This window comes from Taudactylus pleione, unplaced genomic scaffold, assembly GCF_031769625.1.
Source record: "Taudactylus pleione unplaced genomic scaffold, aTauple2 ptg000016l, whole genome shotgun sequence".
Taxonomy (NCBI): Eukaryota; Metazoa; Chordata; class Amphibia; order Anura; family Myobatrachidae; genus Taudactylus; species Taudactylus pleione.
Genome location: NW_028284418.1, coordinates 2,686,463 through 2,706,115, shown reverse-complemented (window position 1 = coordinate 2,706,115; position 19,653 = coordinate 2,686,463). Strand labels below are relative to the sequence as shown.

General features: G+C 42.1%; 1 protein-coding gene across 4 annotated transcripts in view; it reads right to left on the bottom strand.

Annotated features, from left to right (window-relative positions):
- Positions 1 to 375: 375 nt before the first annotated feature.
- The window catches only part of BAHCC1 (BAH domain and coiled-coil containing 1), a 132,258-nt gene continuing 112,980 nt past the window's right edge, over positions 376 to 19,653 (bottom strand). For 3 of the 4 annotated variants that reach the window (XM_088474397.1, XM_088474387.1, XM_088474406.1), the window contains exons 19-28: positions 15,584 to 15,679; positions 15,135 to 15,258; positions 14,341 to 14,455; positions 12,015 to 12,090; positions 9,697 to 9,805; positions 7,783 to 7,899; positions 7,501 to 7,674; positions 4,416 to 5,482; positions 2,882 to 3,118; positions 376 to 2,293 (exon numbers count right to left, since the gene is read on the bottom strand). In XM_088474397.1, coding sequence (XP_088330523.1) covers positions 2,087 to 2,293; positions 2,882 to 3,118; positions 4,416 to 5,482; positions 7,501 to 7,674; positions 7,783 to 7,899; positions 9,697 to 9,805; positions 12,015 to 12,090; positions 14,341 to 14,455; positions 15,135 to 15,258; positions 15,584 to 15,679 — 2,322 coding nt within the window. In that variant the 3' untranslated portion in view covers positions 376 to 2,086. The remainder of the gene's footprint in view (positions 2,294 to 2,881; positions 3,119 to 4,415; positions 5,483 to 7,500; positions 7,675 to 7,782; positions 7,900 to 9,696; positions 9,806 to 12,014; positions 12,091 to 14,340; positions 14,456 to 15,134; positions 15,259 to 15,583; positions 15,680 to 19,653) is intronic. The other variant, XM_088474415.1, reaches the window with a different exon arrangement.

Sequence of the window (19,653 nt, the reverse complement as noted above, 5' to 3'; positions counted from 1 at the left end):
GTGCCCGTCGGCTAATTTGTACAGACAATATGTTGGTGAACGACATTTACAGACATACTGCGTCAGCTGTGCAGCACAGCTGATAGCACGATGAGCCGATATATCTGCCATGTGTATGGGCGGTCAGCCGACCGCCCGTACACTTGCTGCAGAGGCTGCGGGGAGGTGGTCATGATGCGACCTCTGGCCAGCGGGACCACAGACGATGGTTGCAGATATATCTATCAGGTGTGTACCCACATTACATGCAACACATACCGTTTTAACAGTGTAATGACTAGTTCGGTCAAGGTATGAAAAACGGCCAACATTTGCATATATGGAAATATCCCTTTTCCTCAGAGGGAAAGAAGAAAGTCCAGACCACACTTGATATATATAATATATATTTATAGAATATTTTCCTTTTTTATTCCATCGGACCATATTGACATTCCCAATACATTTTCTTTTACTTTTTTCCTTAAAAAATGTCTTAAACAACACAAAAAAAAATATTTCAGACAATCTATATACATATTTCCAGGAATTTGGTGTTGTGTTTTTTTTTTTTTTTTTTAAACAATAAAAGCATTTAATGTGACAATTTTTTTTAGATACTTAAAAATTGTCTCTCATTGCCCACTTCAAGTCCCTGCCTAGTTCCCAAGTGCTTTTATTCTCTGTATCCCCCTTTATAATTACAAATTATACATAATTCCTAATATTCCCAGCCTTGCCATAGGACACAGTGCATAATTTATATTTTAGCGACAGCAAAATAAGGGGGGTATTTTTTTATCACATTGATTTTAGTTTATTTTTTTTTTTTAAAGGTTTTTTTTACTTTTTGTTTTGTTAATAAAAACTTTCCAAAAGAATTCCATATTTACACAGTGAATAAATAGATAATTATTACACCTGATCCTGCCTTTCAGGAAGAAAAGCTGTTAAGAGGTACTGGGGAGAATATGGCTTGAAACTTGAGGTCGTTGACCATAAATTAGGATGAATACAAATAAAACACATAGAAAAAAAAATAATTAAAAAAAAAAAATGGTTAAATGGATGGAGCAATTTTGCTAGGAAATATTCAGTTTGATACTTGCATCTCAGAATTAAAGATAGGTTGAGTAAATTTTGATTGTGAATGGATTCACAGCAGTTTACATAGTCCTTGTGTCTGGGCTCTCGATAAAGTATAGATTTAGGGCACACAATCTCTGCATGTTTTCGGAGAAGACTGCCAAGTGCCATAAAATGGAAAATAAATACCCTATGGTTTTATCTAACAGTTTCTATAGAAACTTGGGTCTTGGTTTCTTTGTAGTGTTTTGAAGTGCTACGGTGTACCAGCTGGCAGCAGCAGTGTTTTCTGAGGTTTCAATAGATATATAATACTGTAGGCTGTATAAGCAGACATATTTACTTTGGACATGTATCAAATTAAGGACTTCCCTACCATCAATGCTTGTAGCCCTTCTGGTACCAGTAGGTCTGTCTTACATTTGCTCTATGGGATTTGGTAGTCCACAGTGTGTTATAGACCGCTGATTTTAAAGGGAGTAATTTTGTATGAAATGGGCCGATGGTAGTTTGACCATGTGTTGGATTTACCAAATTTGTCCAGCATTATAACACATCATCCTACACAACTGAAACCCAGTCATTTGCACAGACTTGCCCTGACTTTCAGGGCAAGCATAAGATGTGGTTTGCACTAACAGAGGTCTGGTATAACAAAAATAAAAAGGAAGAGATGCTTGTATTTCCCATGTCAAAGCTCCCCTGTAGTGCAGGGTGTCCCAACTGGCTCATGCAGCATGGGGGTATGAAACGTTTTCAGAAATGTGTAACCGTGTCTCTTCAGGAGCAGCTCTACCTACATGAGTCACTTCTGCACTAGGTTGTGTGTGTAAATACACACACTACATGTTGTTTAGGTGGCTGGGATTTGTGCGTATCAGTTTCCATGACTGACTGTTGTGTAAGGTTTTAGTGTATGAGTTTCTGGATTTGTACATGCTACCTGTGAGCCTGCAATGTACTACTGTAAGAAGTGCTGTTTAGAAAGTGGTACCCTCCCCAGCTAACTCCTGGTGGCATTTCAGCATAGCACCGGCACGCCCTCTGCGGTCACCAGCCGCCCAGTTCCTGGGTCATAGGTCCCTGCCAGGTAGTAGAGGTTTTGCCGGTCCTGGTAGCGCTTGCTGTGGCTCATCTTGTCATACTGCTGGCGGCTCACCACCTGGCACTTGTGTGAGATTGTCTGTACGTCATTCTCATCCTCATGGGATGACTGGTACAACGCGTTCTGTGGGGTGAAGGAACAGAAGATAATATCAGGAATATATCAGATTATGGCTGCCTTTCTAATGTGCACCACTTTTTGTAAAAATGTTTTGCTTGTTTCAGTTTTATGAAATTCATGTCTTAAATATACTAATTATCCTAGTGATGAAATAGCAATGACTTAGAATAGATCATGCTAAGGAATGCAGAATTTAAATGAATATTGTACATTTTGGGTATTTGATGCAGTTGAAAAATAAAATTGTGCCATGTTGGGTCTTGGATTCCCAGGGATCGGTCATATTTGTGATGGGAAAATGGGAAAGCATGAAAATGATGGCACACATTAGGCACAATACAATGTGCTAGCTAATGTTTGCCATATAGGACGTAGTGTATTCAAACATTTTGCAAACTGCAAAGCGCACAATTGTATGATTGGTCCCCACTGACTCTTATTTGTCCTATATGTAATGCACTTTATACTTTAATAGTAGATAGGTGTGAATAAGCCCTCGAGGGACCTGAAATCATGTTTATGTCCTGGTAGACCTCAGTTAGCTTGTGAGCAATAGAGACAGCTCTCAAAGTTCAACCATCTATGCCTCACCTTGCCATCGCTGTGCCTCTTGCCCAACTTTGTTTCTTCAGGATGGTAAAACCACTTTACTTTAACCACCATGTTGCCACCCCAGGACTCCCACATGCTCTCAATGCGTCCAATATAGGGCAAGTTTGGGCGCCCGGCAGATAGGAAAACAGCACATTCCCCCACGTGCAGAGTCTCCTTTCCCCGAACTATCGACTTGTAGAAGAGTTTTCTGGCTTTCCCTTTCATTCCCCGCCTCTAGAGGTAGAAGACATAGAACATGTTAGGCAGTAACAATTGGCAGTCAGATCTACCTTGATTCAGGAGCCTATTTATTAAAGTATATTTGATGCATATCCCCTGATAATACAAGTTTCCGGGGGATACTTGCAACTATTACGTATCCTCAAGATGTAACATGAAGGGACCATAGCAGTTATCTCTGATAGCAGCCGCAGTTCCTCAATATCCAACAGCAGCACAGCCTCCGTAGCTTTCTATGGGGGCTGCTGTATGGCTGTATTTACAAAGCTCTAGAATGATTGATTGCCGGGACTTCCTGGAGACTCGGAAATGTTATATTTTGGCAAATAAGGATTCCTTATTGACGCAAATAGCGGTGATAAATCCTCATCATCGGGGGCAGACCACACATAATAACTATGTCCCTTAGAAACCAGACATGAGAAGCACGGTCCTATACTGTTGCCCAAATTACATGAAGACTTGGAAATTATGGACAGACGACAGCATCTCTCCTACCCATTATTGTAATAACCAATATATTCACTTGAACATAGGAGCATGTATAACAAATTAAACATTCCTTCTTTAAACCACTGAGAGATTAGAGATATATACATACATATATATATACATACACATATATATATATATATATATATATATATATATATATATATATATATATATATATATTTTCTCTCTCTACTAGTGGTTTAAAGTAGGAAGGTTTAATTTAAGGAAGGTTTAACTTGGTTTCTAAGGGAGATAGTTATTATGTGTGGTCTGCCCCCGATGATGAGGATTTATCGCCACTATTGGCGTCAATAAGGAATCGTTATTTGCTAAAATATAACATTTCCGAGTCTCCAGGAAGATAAATCATATTGATTATATTTATTAATATATATATATATATATTATAAATCAATATGATATTTTGTTTGGACTTCTCTTTAGATATTTTACTGACTGTTCTGCAGTTTTCATAGATGGACATACATGACTACCCTTCTCTGAATACATTTATCTTAGGGCAACACAATTAAAAGCTTGACTTTTTTTGAAGATATAAAAACTGACAAACACACAGAAGCCAGGAAAATTACGCAAATGTGCTCTGTAAGTTGCAGTAGAACAAGCCAATAAACTCTGATCAAATCTAGAGCATTTTTTTTCTTCTCATCGTTTATTTGTTCAACATTTTACACCTCTTGCATGCATTTTGTAGTGATATATATAAATTATGTTGATTATCATGTTTTTTGAACACTTGAAGATGAAATGGGGAAGAGGAAACAAGCATGCTCACCTGGGTAGGCTCTCCAGACCATTTCCAGAGCTGGCGTGCAGGGAGAAAGGCAGAAATCTTTGGCCGATTTTCTACAGAGGGCAGGCGTTGCTGTCTAGGTATGGGCTCTTTGGTTTTAGGAAAGTTTGAAGGGGTCCCTTTCCTTCTCTGTTTCGCTTTCTGTCCTGAGACAAAGCACCCCCGGGAGCTTTGACCACTGTCCTCCGTGTGTTGTGCCAGCAAGGTAGATACAGGGTGTGTGAGGCAGGGCTGTAGGAGCATAGTAGAGTCCACTTCATCTGAACTCTCTGATGAATCCTCATTGTCTGTAGAACAAATGCTAGAGCTGGATATGGATCCAGAGCTAGAAGATGAAGACGACCCAGAGGAAGAGGAAGAAACAGATAGTCCGGTTAGGAATCTAGATGGAACCCTTGCCCGCAGGCCCCCCTCATTTTCATCATGGTCAGAGTATGAGCAGTCACTGTCACAGTTCACACCATACTCTGCTTGCCCAGTGTACTTTCCAAGTGCCAAGCCCATGGGTAGGTGGTCATGTAGAGGTGGCTTTCGCTTCTTGTCCTTAGTCAGTCCTGATGCAGAACTGTAGCTCTGTCCAATACGGAGCCCAAAGTCTTTGTCACACAGCAGGAGAGCTTTACCATTTTTTGTCTTAGGGGACATAACTCCCTCATGATCAAGTTTCACCAAGAACTCATTTGCCTTCCGTTTACCCACTTTCCCCTTTTCCTCCTCCTCTGGCCTCTCCCCTCTCTTTGTCCGTACGGGCTTCTGCCCAGTTGTAATCCCAGTATTGGTACTGCCTCCAAATGGACTGTACGAGTTGGCTAAACTGCTGAAGGAATCCGCACCAAAGCCATTTCCAAATACATGAGGCTGCTCACGGCACTTTTGCTTCTTGACACTCCCTTGTGACTGGAAAGGATCATGAAGCCCACTAGTCTTATTCCCAGCTTTGCGCTTGCCTTGAGCAGGCCAGCCCATTAATTCCACGTTCGTTGAGCGGCCTAGGAAGTTGGTGGCAGGTAGTGGATTCTTTGCACCTGAGTTGAACACATCCATTTTATCTGTAAAATAAAGCAATGAAATACAAAGATGTCCAAATCGTTTTTTTTTTCAGTTCAAACCATTGTGATCTTTAACATTAGTACAGATCTTGCACCAGGGTAGGTCAGCATTATATATATATATATATATATATATATATATATATATATATATATATATATATATATATATATAAATAATGAAGAAAGTGCGGCACTCAGAGGATTTAGTATGCAAACAAGGATGTTAACTCATTGAAGCGTTGACCACAGGAGTAAAATCCTTGTTTGCATACTAAATCCTCTGAGTGTCGCACCTTCTTCATCTTTACCATTGTGGGTGTGGAGTCCGGATGCCCATGTGCAGGCAACGGGGTGCAGTATACATTTTATCAGTGAGTGCCAGACCCTTTTAAAAAAATAAAAATAAAAAAAATATATATACCTGTATATATATCTCCATATGGATTGTTTACAGAAGTGTACTTGCAACTTGTATCACTTTTTAATATAGTCTGTATATATGAAAATGGTTTTGAGTGTAAAATGTAACAGCTGCTGATGGGAGGACATGCTTTTACCAACGGCACCTAGATTGTTGTAGAATAGTTTAGTGCAGAGGTTCCCAAACACAGTCTTCAAGGCTCCCCAACAGTTCAGGTTCTAGAGATGTCCATGGTTGAGCACAGGAGACTTAATTAGTACCTCAGCCAATTTGATTTAACCACCTGTGCTCACCCATGGATCTCTCTAAAACCTGAACTGTCGCGGAGCCTTGAGGACCGCATTTGGGAACCTCTGGTTTAGTAAATATGGTGTCAATTAGTAAGGCTACAGTAAACTCTGGACATGCGGATTTTGCGCAGTCCTACGTGGCTGCTGACAAAAATCAGCAAAACCAGGGTGAGATTGGGACGCAAAAGGGCAAGATGAGGTGCAGTTACCAGCTTTTCCACGCAATTGCAACGGCAGTTCGCCTCCCTCAGAGCTAATTGAATGACCCCTAATGGTGGGTACACACTGGGCGATATTACTGAGCGACTGCACGATTACGACATCGTAATCGTGCAATCGCTCAGTAATCGTGCACAAATCATGCACTTTTATGTCTCAAACGACCAGCGATGCGCACTCCCGCTGGTAGTTTCCGACATTGTCCATCGCCTGAACATGCAGCACAATCTGCCGATAACGACAGATTGGCATGTTCAGGAATGATGGACAGTGCCTGCACTGAACGACTGATCATTCAGTGCAGACACTACAGGGGATCAGGAACGATGGTACGATTACGATGTCGTAATTGTACTGTCTTTAATGATCGCCTAGTGTGTACGCACCTTTAGAATCTGAAATGTTCTCAAGAGTCCCACATACAAACAGTACTGCACCCACTAATATCCCACATTGCCTGTGGGAATGTTCTGTCTTTCCTCCCCTTGCCATTGCACAAGGCACATGCACTCACTGACTCTGCTCTACGTTCACCTGTTTTCTCTTTTTTTTTTTTTTTTTTTGAGTGTTATTTATTGAATTTTCAAAAAGTTTACACACAACATATAGAAATTTATAAAAAGGCAGAGCACTTATAACAGTATAGAAACACAATATACAAAAACAAAAATATTAGAAAAGCAATAAACAGTAATGTTGTCAACATGCATTGAAAGTATGTTACCCAATGTTGGACAACTTATAGCTAATACCGAGACCAACATACATCTAGCCAAGAATACATATCAATAAAGAAGCCAATAATATGAGATATAAAACAAGAGTAGAAAAAAATATATATCTGAAAAAGTGTGCAAACACCCATGACCCATGGCACGAACAAAGTAGGGAATTAGGAGTATTAAAGCGAGGGCCAGAAGGCGCCATTCTAGCCCACGCCACTCAACCTCGTCCGAGTCCTCAGACAAGTATCACCAAGCCCAGCTGGGACAGCAGTACGATATAAAGTAACAGAGCAGCAGGACCAAGCAGGTGTATGGGCAGATCAGGATATATCAAAGCAACTACTGTGCATAGAGCAGCACCTGTTTTCTCTTTACTCGATGCTTTCCTCCCACTGTTCCTAGAGGTCTCTGCTGTCTCTCGGCTGTCAGGGCCTGGGTTCTGAGAGGACTCGGATGTGGAGGTGGTATTACTGGTAAAGCGCTTAGTTCTGCGACTTTCTGCCGACAACAGAAGAGCAGGGGAGGGTTCTGTACCTGGAAATTGATCAGAAAAAGTGGTATTGTATGGGTGCGCACTTAAGACAAAGAAAAATGTATATTGTTACACCATGGGTAATGTGTGTGTGACAGAAATCCGCTCACACTGGATGGTGAAGTCAGGAGGCAACAAGCGAATGTTGTTTAGTGAGATTCTTCCCCGATCGCCATCATCAAATGCAACAGTCACAGAGTCAGACTCTCCTTCATCACTTGAGGAACCTGAGGGATAATAGAACAATACAGCTTTGTATACACGCTCATATAAGGATGAGTATTGATTGACAGTTTGTATTACTGGATGATTTGTGGAGATTCCTATAATAGTGTTGGCAGATAAACTGTATGCAGTATTCTCAGGCTGTCATTCCACTCTACATATAGTAGTGATGGCCATCGTCCAATCATTAGCACCTGGTACGTTTCAGCCAGGATTAAAGTTATCCTGAAAACTGTGACTTGTCCAAACGGATAATATAGTAACTGAAAGCTTACTTTTAATAACATTATGTGATAAAGGAAACTACATAAGTGACTTCTAGGAAAACAGATGCAATTTTTTTTTTTTTTTTTTAATTGTAGCGTTTACTGATCTCGTGATCTAAACGTAACTAGGTTATTGGTAGAGAGATTGGCTGCTCTGGGCCTTAGCACTTTCAACTAGTTAAACATCCCAGGCTGCGGCCTTATTGTTTTAAAGCTGTATTTCACTGCTAATAAGGATAGTGTTATTATCCTGCATCTGGCCTGATCTTTAATATTTAGGGTTATGAGGTATACAGCAGTACTTTTTTGTGATAAAGGCTACTTTATTTTTAATGCATTTTCCCTTTACCATATTTATTTTAATATTGACATCATAAGGTTGTATAGTATTTATGTTTCATGGCTGTAATAGGTCTGTCCCATCATCCCCTTCCAAAGCCTTGTGTCATTCTTATGTGTAATAATACAACAGTTTGGGGAGTAAGGATGTCTTTGGCAGCACTGGGGATAAAAATGTCCCACTAGGTAAAGGGGAGACAGACCTCTATTAGCTCATAACCCGCTATAGCATGAATAGAACCTAATAAACTCTTAAAATACTGTTGTGCTTTCTATCCTTCATTTCATCAAGAAATCAATCTGGATTTCTGTAATGGTCATGTGACTGGTTGGCTAGTGGGACAGGTTGCTAGGCAACAAACCCCAGTCCACAAGTGACAATTACTGTATTGAGCGTGAGTGGGTTCTTGAGGCTGTATAACACGGAGGGAAAAGCCAACTGAAGATGATGGATGTGATGTTATACAGGATTGCATGTCTTCTATGATAGGTGGGGGATTTTTATTTCCGCTTTTTTTACAGTCTGCAATTTTTTAAAATAAGAAATTGTGTGTTTCTGCGTGACATTTTACCAAATCCGTCAGACTTGCTGCTTAATAACCTCCTGCTGCGAGTCCCCAGCTGACAACTGCATTTTTCCATAAGTATCTCACAAAAATGTGTGCTCCCCAGCAGGAAGAGAGGTAATGCAAGTAGGTTAATGGGGAAAAATGTAAATAAATGTAATTTCTGTTTTCAGTAGGCTGCATCAGGTGTGAAGCATATTTGTAAGCGTGTAGCAAGATTGTATTCTATTGCTGATTTTTACATGTCAACCTGAGTGTACAATTGTATTTCAGGCTGGATGCAAGCCTGTAACTTTCATTCATGGCGCCAACTCGCACACATCACAGTCCAAGTAACGTGGAAAGAATAGCCGATGCATCAGTGATTAGAATAGGGTGAAACCTTTTTAGGCAAGTCATTTCACGTGTGAAAATAATAAAACATCACTACAACAAGCACTATATGTGAATGATGTTACAAGTGTTTTCTGAAATGATTAGCAAATATTAATACATAAAGGCTTCTAAACATAAGTATAATATCCCCATCATTTAATAAGCTACCCCATGTACCCGACCCTTAATATGATGTTCCATTTAATGGAAGCTCCCCCCCCTTCCTAGGTAATAATTTCAGAGAGCTCCCTACCTCGCACCACGTTCCCTGGATACAGGCAGCGTGATTTCTGGCTCCAGTAGGCACATACTCGTGTCCCAAGTGGAACGCAACGTTTGGACTGAGGCCTCACATCCACCACCTGCAGGCACAGAGAGGTTCAAACATTATTGTTTATTTGTACAGAAAAGCAAACTATTTGCCCCACACATTACTGCTGTTCTAACCAGACTAATGGTGCATACACACGATCAGATTTTTTCTTCAGATATGGACGATAACGATTTAAAAATCGTTCAGTCGTTCATATCTGAAGGAAAATCGTTCATATCTGACATGCCTGAACGATGGACGATCAACGATGCGCGTTCCCGTTTGTCAGATAACGATATCTGACATCTGATGGGTTTGCAGTCAGACTTGGACGATTCCATTCATTTTAATGCAGTCAAAAATCGTTCAATCGTTCAAATCGTTCAAAACTTTGGTCAAATCGTCCAAATCGTTCAAATCGTTTAGTCGTTCAGTCGTTCATCTGACAAGTCTGACAAATCTGACCGTGTGTACGCTCCATAATTCACACACTGGACATTCAGGGTTTTTTTTGCGAGTTACGTTTTTGTTGTTGTCTTGCCACGTTGCTGTTCCCAGGTATGGTTTATTAGTTTGTGTGATGCAGATGACTACTTAGTTATTAGGTTTATAGAGACGAGAAGGAGGGCTTATTTAATAACCAAGCATAATGGGTAATTATGTGCTCTAGCTAATAACAACCAATAATATATCTGCTTCTAACCACCTAGACAGATTAAACTGAAGGTTGAGATATGCAGCCATTTCACAGGGCTTAGTAATACGGGACAGTCAAATCAATAAATTCACCATATTTAAGTGGTAGCACATGGGGGGAGGGGAATTCGAGTTGTGGAAGTAATGAAGGATGGGGGAGTAACCGCTGCACAGAGCAGCCCCAGCTAGAGGGAGGGATAAACTTTCCTAGGTAGTAGTAGGGGTACCGAGAGGGGAGGGGAGCATGTACTAATTACCCGGGGTTGTTGGAGTGGCTCAGGTCAGCTGCTAAGGGGGACATTTTTAAGAGGGACAGTGGCCATGCCTCCTCAGATTGGTCACGCCGCCTCAGTACCCGGACCCGTGACTTTTTGATAGAAGTGTAAAATGACTTGTGTGCAGGTGAAATATCCCATCTGACTTGCTCTCGAGGAGATGGTGACATAACTCTCAAGCTCCATACACACGTAACGATTTTTTTAACGATTTAACTAGAACTAAGTCGTTATCGTTCAAAAAATAGTTCAGTTTGAGTTATAACGATAATCGTTCATGCGCGTTCCCGTTTGTAGTTTATCGTCCACTTCTGACTGACCAACTTAACGATTTTCATTAAGGGAAGGAACATCGTTGAAAAAATCGTTTATTAGACTTAAAAAAATCGTTCACTTTTTCAAAGGAAAAACTGAACGAAAATCGTTCACTAACAAAATCGTTACGTGTGTATACAGCTTCACAGATAACAGACTACTATTATCTTAGGTTCACCCACAAATTATGGTCACAATGTGTGGTATGCTAGAATCCTGGGGAAAACATTTAGGGGCCTATGTATGAAGCGGTTTTTTTTACATAAAATTATGCAGAAACGGCATTTTCTATGTACTAATAGCACAATGCAGGAGATTTCACAGAAAATTAGCACTTCAGATCGCAGTCCCCAATATTATCAATGGGGACTATGATCTGACCCCTATGTACTAAACTCCAAAATGTGAAGCTTTTCGGAGTTTAGCCACGGTATGGAGGCTCCAGGGGCAGGAGAGAGATCTTTCGATCTCTCCCCTGCAGCCCACGGCCAGACCCGGAAGCAGATACTGTGCACATGTGCAGTGTCAGCTTTCCCGGGGAATCTTTCGCTTCTCCTAAATGCCGGGGATAGAACTCGAGGGGACAGCGGTTGCCACAACCAATGTCCCTGCGAGTTCCCCGTACTGCATAACCAGGATATTTTTATTAAAAATTAAAATCTCCCTGGCGAGTAAGGTCCATAATAATCGCTGCTGTACTGCGATCATTAGTACATAGACCCCTTAGTCACAGGTAAAAATCTCCCATTACCAACTTGCTGTAATCCAATAACTATGGGTTATAAAAAAAAAAAATAGACTGGACCACATAGTACGCGTTTCCTGTGTAATAAATCCACAAAAAGCTCTACTTTGATGCTACTCCTTTAAGTGTCACTTCTGACAATGACATACAGCTATTGTTTGTACAGGGGAGAGCGTGTGTGTGACCCTAGCTTCCTGCATTATCCCCCGCGCACACAAGTAACTCACAGCTTCCTGCAGCAGTTGCTCCTGGGAGTAAACACGGGGTCGGTTTCCTCTCTCTCCCTCTATCACAACACTGTATCTGTAAAGAAGCATGCAGATCATTGAGAACTAAGCGGTACTACATTGTAAGTCTAGCACAGTAAAAGTACAGTAGCAGGGAATCATTTTTAACTCTGTATTGCATGAATTATATATATATTATTACCAGTTATTTATATAGCACACACATATTCCTCAGTGCTTTACAGAGAATATTTGGCCGTTCACATCAGTCCCTGCCCCAGAAGAGCTTACAATCTATATTCCCTATCACATGCACACACACATGCACTAGGGTTAATTTTGTAGGGAGCTAATTAACCTACCAGTATATTTATGGAATGTGGGAGGAAACCAGAGCACCCGGAGAAAACCCATGCAAGCACAGGGAGAATATACAAACTCCACAAAGTTAGAGCCGTGGTGGGAATCGAACCCACGACATCACATATTACACCGTCTGTATATGTGTGTATGTATAGTTATATATATATATATATATATATATATATATATATATATATATATATATATATACACACACACATACATATATATATATATATATATATATATATATACACACACACACATACATATATATATATATATATATATATATACATATACATACATACACACGGCACTCAGGGGCTTCAACAAAACACAACACAAGTCTTCCTGTGGTCAATGTCTCAACGGAAATGCACAGCCGTTGAAACATTGACCACCGGAAGACTTGTGTTGTTTTTTATTGAAGCCCCTGAGTGCCGCATATACTCTGCTCCTATATTATAGCATGTTATGCTGATAACGGGGTAAAGATATCTTTATTACCAGGGAATGCCGAATTACTGGATTGTATGTATGTATGTATGGGATGTAGTCTGGAAGCAGACGGTCTAAATGCCCACCGCCGACTTCCAGACTGCTTTATCCCGACTAGGGAAGAATGACAGGCATCTAAATCTAGACGCCTGTCATTTGCCCGACGTCGGGAGACCAGCACCCGGCATCCCGATTAAGCGAATGCCGGGCGCCGCAGGGGAGAGCCGCGGTGAGGGTTAGGGCTCTCGGGTGGGGACTTAGGGTTAGGCAGCCCTCTGGGAGGTTAGGGTTAGGCTAGGGGGAGGGAGGGTTAGGGTTAGGCACCCCCCCCATGGAACTTAGGTTTAGGCAGAGGGGAAGGGGGGGGGGGTTAGGGTTAGGTACCCCTGAGGGGGGTTAGGGTAATACATATCACACCCTTATATATATCTCTATATGTATGTGTACATATATACACACACACATATATTATACATATATATATATATATATATATATATATACACACACATACACTGCAGAATTGGTTTCCTGCCCACAGGCAACAGCATGTTACACAATACTGGGTGAGACTCTACATTACCAAAAGCAGCATTTACATAAACAGAATTGAAACTACGAAAATTGCATTCCAGTCTTTGTGAAGGGTAATAATAGCACAAATAATGGATAGGAGCTAAGTGATTGGGCCAGCACAGTTTGGCAGGATATATAATGGGAATAGGTTTACATTTGCAGGATATGGGAAGGGACACACTATGGCATGATTTCCTCTTACTGTACATTCATGACTATACCCACTTCCTCTCATGTGAGACACAGTCACACAGCAGCTAACTACACTGCAGAGTGCAGCAATTATATTACAGAAGGGAGTCCGGGATCGGTATTAATTACCGCCGGACGTGAGCCCGGCGAACCCAATACCGACGCCGGAAGTAAGAAGATGTAGATCCCGACCAGGTAAGTTTTTTTTTCCTATCGCTAACCCTTTCCCCCCCCAACCCTCCCTTAGGGCTGCCTAACCCTAACCCCCCCCCCCCCCCCCCTGTAAGTGCCTAAACCTAACCTTCTCGTCCCCGCAGCCTAAACCTAAGTCTCTCGGGGGGTGCCTAACACTAACCTCACCCAGGTGTGCCTAACCCTAACCCCCTTTTCCCTAGCCTAACCCTCCCAGGAGGGTGCCTAACCCTAAGTCCCCCCCAGGAGCCCCTAACCCAGGGGGTCTTCAACCTTTGGCCCTCCCGCTGCTGTGGAACTACACATCCCAGCATGCCCTGCCACCGTTTTGATATAACAGCATGCTAAAACTGTGGCAGGGCATCCTGGGATCTGTAGGTCCACAGCAGCTGGAGGGCCAAAGGTTGAAGACCCATGCCCTAACCTTTTTTTCACAAGGACCCTCCCTACCCCTAATCTTCCCCCCTTTTAATCACAAGCATTGCTGAGTGTGGCCACTTACATATCAGGGGGCTGTAGACTCCGAATACTGGCTGCATACAGTAAGTTGTCCTCTTTAGGTATCAGAACGTGTAACCCTTCCCTCAGATCCACCTTGGAGAGGGAGCAGATGTGAGCTGGAAAAAACAATTCCTTCAATTAGAAACATCACAAATATTACCTTACAGGGAAGGACTGATCTAGGCTAGGAAGGTAAAAAATGCTTTGTAATAGCCATATGTTACCACTTGTTCACAAATGTAAAAGGTACAAGAAGCAAGAGTCAGAAAGTAGTGTAAGAATTAGCAGAAGGCAGAAATATATGGGTCTAAGGGGCACATGTACTAAAAATCATGGAAGTACTGCAATCTTTTTTTTAATTGTGCAGTGAGAATAAATCATTTTTAACATGATTATCCCCACTATGTGCTAACTGTAACTCTCAGGGACAGCGGTAACAATAGCTACATTCCCAGGGTATCGGAGGAGTCTTGGAACCTGAGACTTCGCATAACTCAGGAGCCGGGTAGAGGCTGCGGGGAAAGGGATTTTATGCCTCCATAGGCTTAAAGTGGTTTAAGCCATCTAATGATGGTGTAAACCAAAAGGTACTAAACTCCAAAAAGTGGTACATAGGGGTCAGACTGCAGTCCTTGTTAACATTAACGAGGATTGCAGTCTGCAGTGGTAGTTAGCTTTTTGCAGCATCAGGCTGTTACATGGCTTTGGATGAGAGTTGGGACACTTTGTCTTCCCTTAACAAATAAGCTTCGGAGTCCCCATTTGCCAGGCACATACCCAGTAGCACTGTCTCACCTTTGTTCTTGCCTGTAGAGCTGGCCTCCTCCTCACCTTCTGAAAAACTGCTATTATCATCAAACTGGAAGTCATCTTCTACAGCAAAACTCTGCAGGAGTCTACTAACTGCACGTCCTCGCTCCTGGACAGAAGGGAACATGGCAACTTTGTTAAATTAGGGACATACCAAGAGTTTACAAGCAATAAGAATGTATAAATGGAAAAGAAAATGTATTACATTCCAGGTGGTTGAACAAGGATACACTTTGGTAATAGAGCTCACGTATTTAATACATATAGCTTTATTTACCAGGAAATGTTAATTCTTACATTAAGTGGATAAATAAGAATTAGAAAGTGGTGCCATTTGAAAGCATTACCATTACTGTCAGTGCCATGTGTAGCACTATTCCCACAACTATGAAGCAGCTCATACTCTACAAATCATCAATGACCACGCTACCTACCTGTTTAGACTTAATTTTGCCCATATTTATCCCATCTTTCAAAAGATTCTTGGGGGAACGAGTGGTCAGGGAAAGGCTCAGCACTCCATTCTTTCTCTGGGGAAAAAACAAACTTTTTTTAATACATAACATTAAAGCTCTCCAGCTATTATGAAACTGCAAGTCCCATCATGCTATTCCAGTCTTTTGCAATAAAGCTGAAGAAGCAATAGCTACCCAAATGCCACTCTAGGGAATAATAGGATTCCAATTGTAAACTGGGATTTTACGTGATGATTGCATGCAAGCAATTCACAGTTATTCCTTATCTACAATTATGCCAGCTTGATAATAACATAAGTTGTTTATTATATTGAAAAAATAAGAGTTATGGTAGACTTACCTAGATAACTCCTTTTCTTCAAGGTCCATAGGGTCCACAGGGATACCAAGGGGATATTATGGTTTGAGACCAGGCACCAAACAGTTACAGCTTCAGCTCCCAGGATGCCTTGGGTCCTCCTCCATATATACCCCACCCCTAGCCATAGGACTTCAGTTTAATTAACAAGCCTCAAGGCAGGAGAAGGAAGAGCAATCGTACATCAGAAACACTCTTACACAAAATGAAGGAATCTGGGCATGAAAGAAAAAAAAAATATTACACATACAGCCAGATGCGTTCAGGGTGGGTGCCCTGTGGACCCTATGGACTACGAAGAAAAGGAGTCCATAGGGATCCACAGGGATACAATGGGATGTCCTAAAGCAGTTCCCCTGAGGGGGGACGCTCCTGAGCAGAAAGCAGAACTCGTCGCCCAAAGGAAGCATCCAGAGAGGCAAAAGAATCAAAGCCATAAAACCTAAGAAAAGTGTGGACAGAAGACCACGTGGCTGCCTTGCACAATTGTTTAGCAGAGGCACCACAGCTAAATGCCCACGATGGCCCTACAGACAGAAAAGAATGTGCTGTCACCGTCCTTGGGACAGGGAGAGATCAGCCTGTGTGCACACCTGAGAGATAGTCATGCGTTGCCATCTTGACAGAGTTCATCCTCATTTGGGAAAACCATATAATACAAAAAGAGCATCTGATTTTCTAAGTTTGTGCGCTCCACATAGATACGGAGAGCACGAACTACATCCAGGGAGGCTTCACCTACAGAAAGATCTGGTGCCTGAAAAGCTGGAACAACAATTTCTTCATTCACATGAAAACAGGACACTACTTTAGGAATGCAACCCTCCCTTGTACGAAGAAGCCCTGGTGGAAAATCAAAGTAGCCAGGCGGAGACCGTGGTCTAAACCCCCCTTGAGAGAAGCCAGTATCTTGGAAGTCCTGAACACCTTAGGATCATACTTTGTGGGCACACCACTGACCAAAAGAATGCCAGACCCTGTAATAGATGAGGGCAGAGGCAGGCTTTCGTGCCCTAAGCATAGTCTGAATTACAGAACTGGAAAAGCCTTTTGCTCTTAAGATGGAAGATTCAAGAGCCACGTCGTCAAAGCCAGACGAGGTAAGTCCGGATACCGGCAGGGACCCTGCGTTAGCAGATCCTGCCATAGAGGAAGAGGATACAGACTGTCTATTGAAAGATTCTGTATGTCGGTGAACCAATGACGTCTGGGCCAAGCCGGAGCCACCAGTATAACTGTTCCGCCTTCCTACTTGAATTTCCAGAGAACTCTTGCCAGGAGGGAAATCGGAGGAAAGAGATACGCCAGCTTGAAGTCCCATCATACTGCCAGTGCATCCACGAAGGCGGCTGATGGGTCTCTGGACACTCCAGGAAGGAGAGACCACTCTCCGGCGTGTATGTCCTGGCGACTTAGGAAGTCTGCTTCCCAATTGAGTACTCCTGGTATGAATATTGCCGAGATGGCCGGAAGATGACATTCTGCCCAAATCAAAACCCTTGTCACCTTTCATGGCTGCGTAACTTCATTGTCGGACTGGATCTGGACCGGCTTGCCCTGAAGCAGGTCCTGTGCCCTGATAAGTGCTTTGTATACTGCTTGCAGTTCTAGAATGCTTATTGGCAGATGACTTTCCTGATTTGTCCATCTTCTCTGAAAGGTGCGATGACCTGTCACTGCTCCCCATCCGCGAAGACTGGCATTTGTGGTGAGCAGCACCCAATTTGGAATCCAGAATGGGCGTCCTTTGTTCAGATGATCCCTTCTCAGCCACCACAGGAGGGAGTGATGAAGGATCCTCTTGGACTTTATCTGATGATATGGTACATTCCACTTGGAGAGAATCAACTTTTGCTGAGGCCAGGAATGGAACGAAGCAAACCCCACCATGTCGAAGGTGGATACCATTGATCCCAGGACCTGCATTGCTAGCAGAATGGATACCCTTCGATTTTGAAGCAGCTAGCATATTCGCAACGATAGGGCCACAATCTTGTCCTCTGGCAGAAAAAGTCTGTGCTCGAGAATCCAGAAGAGCTCCCCGATGTACCATCTGCTGTGTTGGAGAATGATTTCTTCTTCCAATTGATGACCCAGCCGTGCTTTTGTAAGCAGGCTATGGTCAGTTGAAGATGGTTTTGTAAAACAACTGGAGTCTGTGCCATTATCAGGTGGTCGTCCAGCTATGGCAGAATTCTGACTCCCTGACCCCCCCGAGATAGGCCGTCATGACTGCCATTATTTTGGTAAAAACCCGGGGGAGCCATAGATAGGCCAAAGGGTAGAGCCTGAAATTGGTAATGTTGCTGAAAAACCTTGCTTGTGAGATGGTATAATAGGAATATGCAGATATGCATCCTGAATGTCCAGGGAAACCATGTAATCCCCCGGCTCCATTGCTAAAATAATTGATCGTAGAGTTTCCATACGAAACTTGAGTACATGGATAAACCTGTTGTCGAAGCTGGATAATTGAATCAGTTTAAAATTAGATTGGAACGACGCAATCTTGCGAATGGCCACAAGACACCATCTTCAAAAAAATGAGATCTGCACAACGCCATTTTGCGAATGACCGCCCAGCGCCATTTTAGAGAAACTCACACTTAAGTACATACGGCGATGCTATTATTAGCATCATGCGATCACATATTTCACCATACCCCATACACATTAAAAATACGCACATTAGCGAATGCATAATACCCCGCATACGGACGCTGTTTATTAGCTTCATGCGTACGCATCTGCCCCAAGTTAAAAGTCCTCACTACATAAATCTAACTAGCGTCTTTTCCCAAACCCCTAATACTTACACACTGCACACTCACATAAAAGGTTCCATAGCTTCAAAGTGTAATATTCAAGGTTTATTCATTTATTACTAATGTTGTGAAATAAAGACTATTTGATATCTAAAGTTTAGTACATGATAAGCAAACAGTGTTTGGTGTTGTACTGATCTACTCTGTCTCAACAGCTTTCCGGTGCCATCAGTGAGAAGATCGCAACATGCGTTCGCAACTTATGGACAGTAGAGAGTTAAAACACTAAAATGTACTATGTAATGTTAGCAGCTTAGATTTGCATGCGGCGGGAAAAAGGAGACAAAAGGCTGTTGGAGGCTGACCTGTGTCCATTTGAAGTGACCTGTTAAATGTCCTGTAACAGAAGCATCGTGACGGAGAACCAATGGAATCATGCCAAACTTGCCTATTGTGTTGCCTATTTCTGTTAAGAGTATATATGTGCGTTCAGACTCCAATCTGGAGTCTTCTTGCTGATGCTGTTGACGGATGTTTCTTGTAGATGCCGGTAACTGGTCCCAGAGCGCGTGCATATGTATAACTGTACCTTGGGTCTGTATGATTTCTTTGCGCTAAATTGTCTTTAGATCACAGCGTGTAACCTACTGTTTTTATGTTGAATAACCACCTTTGTGCGTTGGAAACACATTTCAAAGTCTGAAGGCATTTATTTACTGTATGACTGCGTACGCAAATAGCGACAATTCTAGAAAGTATAGGCAGGATGTAAAAGGTATAGGCAGGATGTAGAAGGTATAGGTAGCAGCGTATAGAGGTTTAAATCCAGTATCGTTACTGTTGAGGGTCTTTAGATTTAGTATAGGGTGATAAGCCCCATTCGGTTTCTGAGTCAGAAATAGATT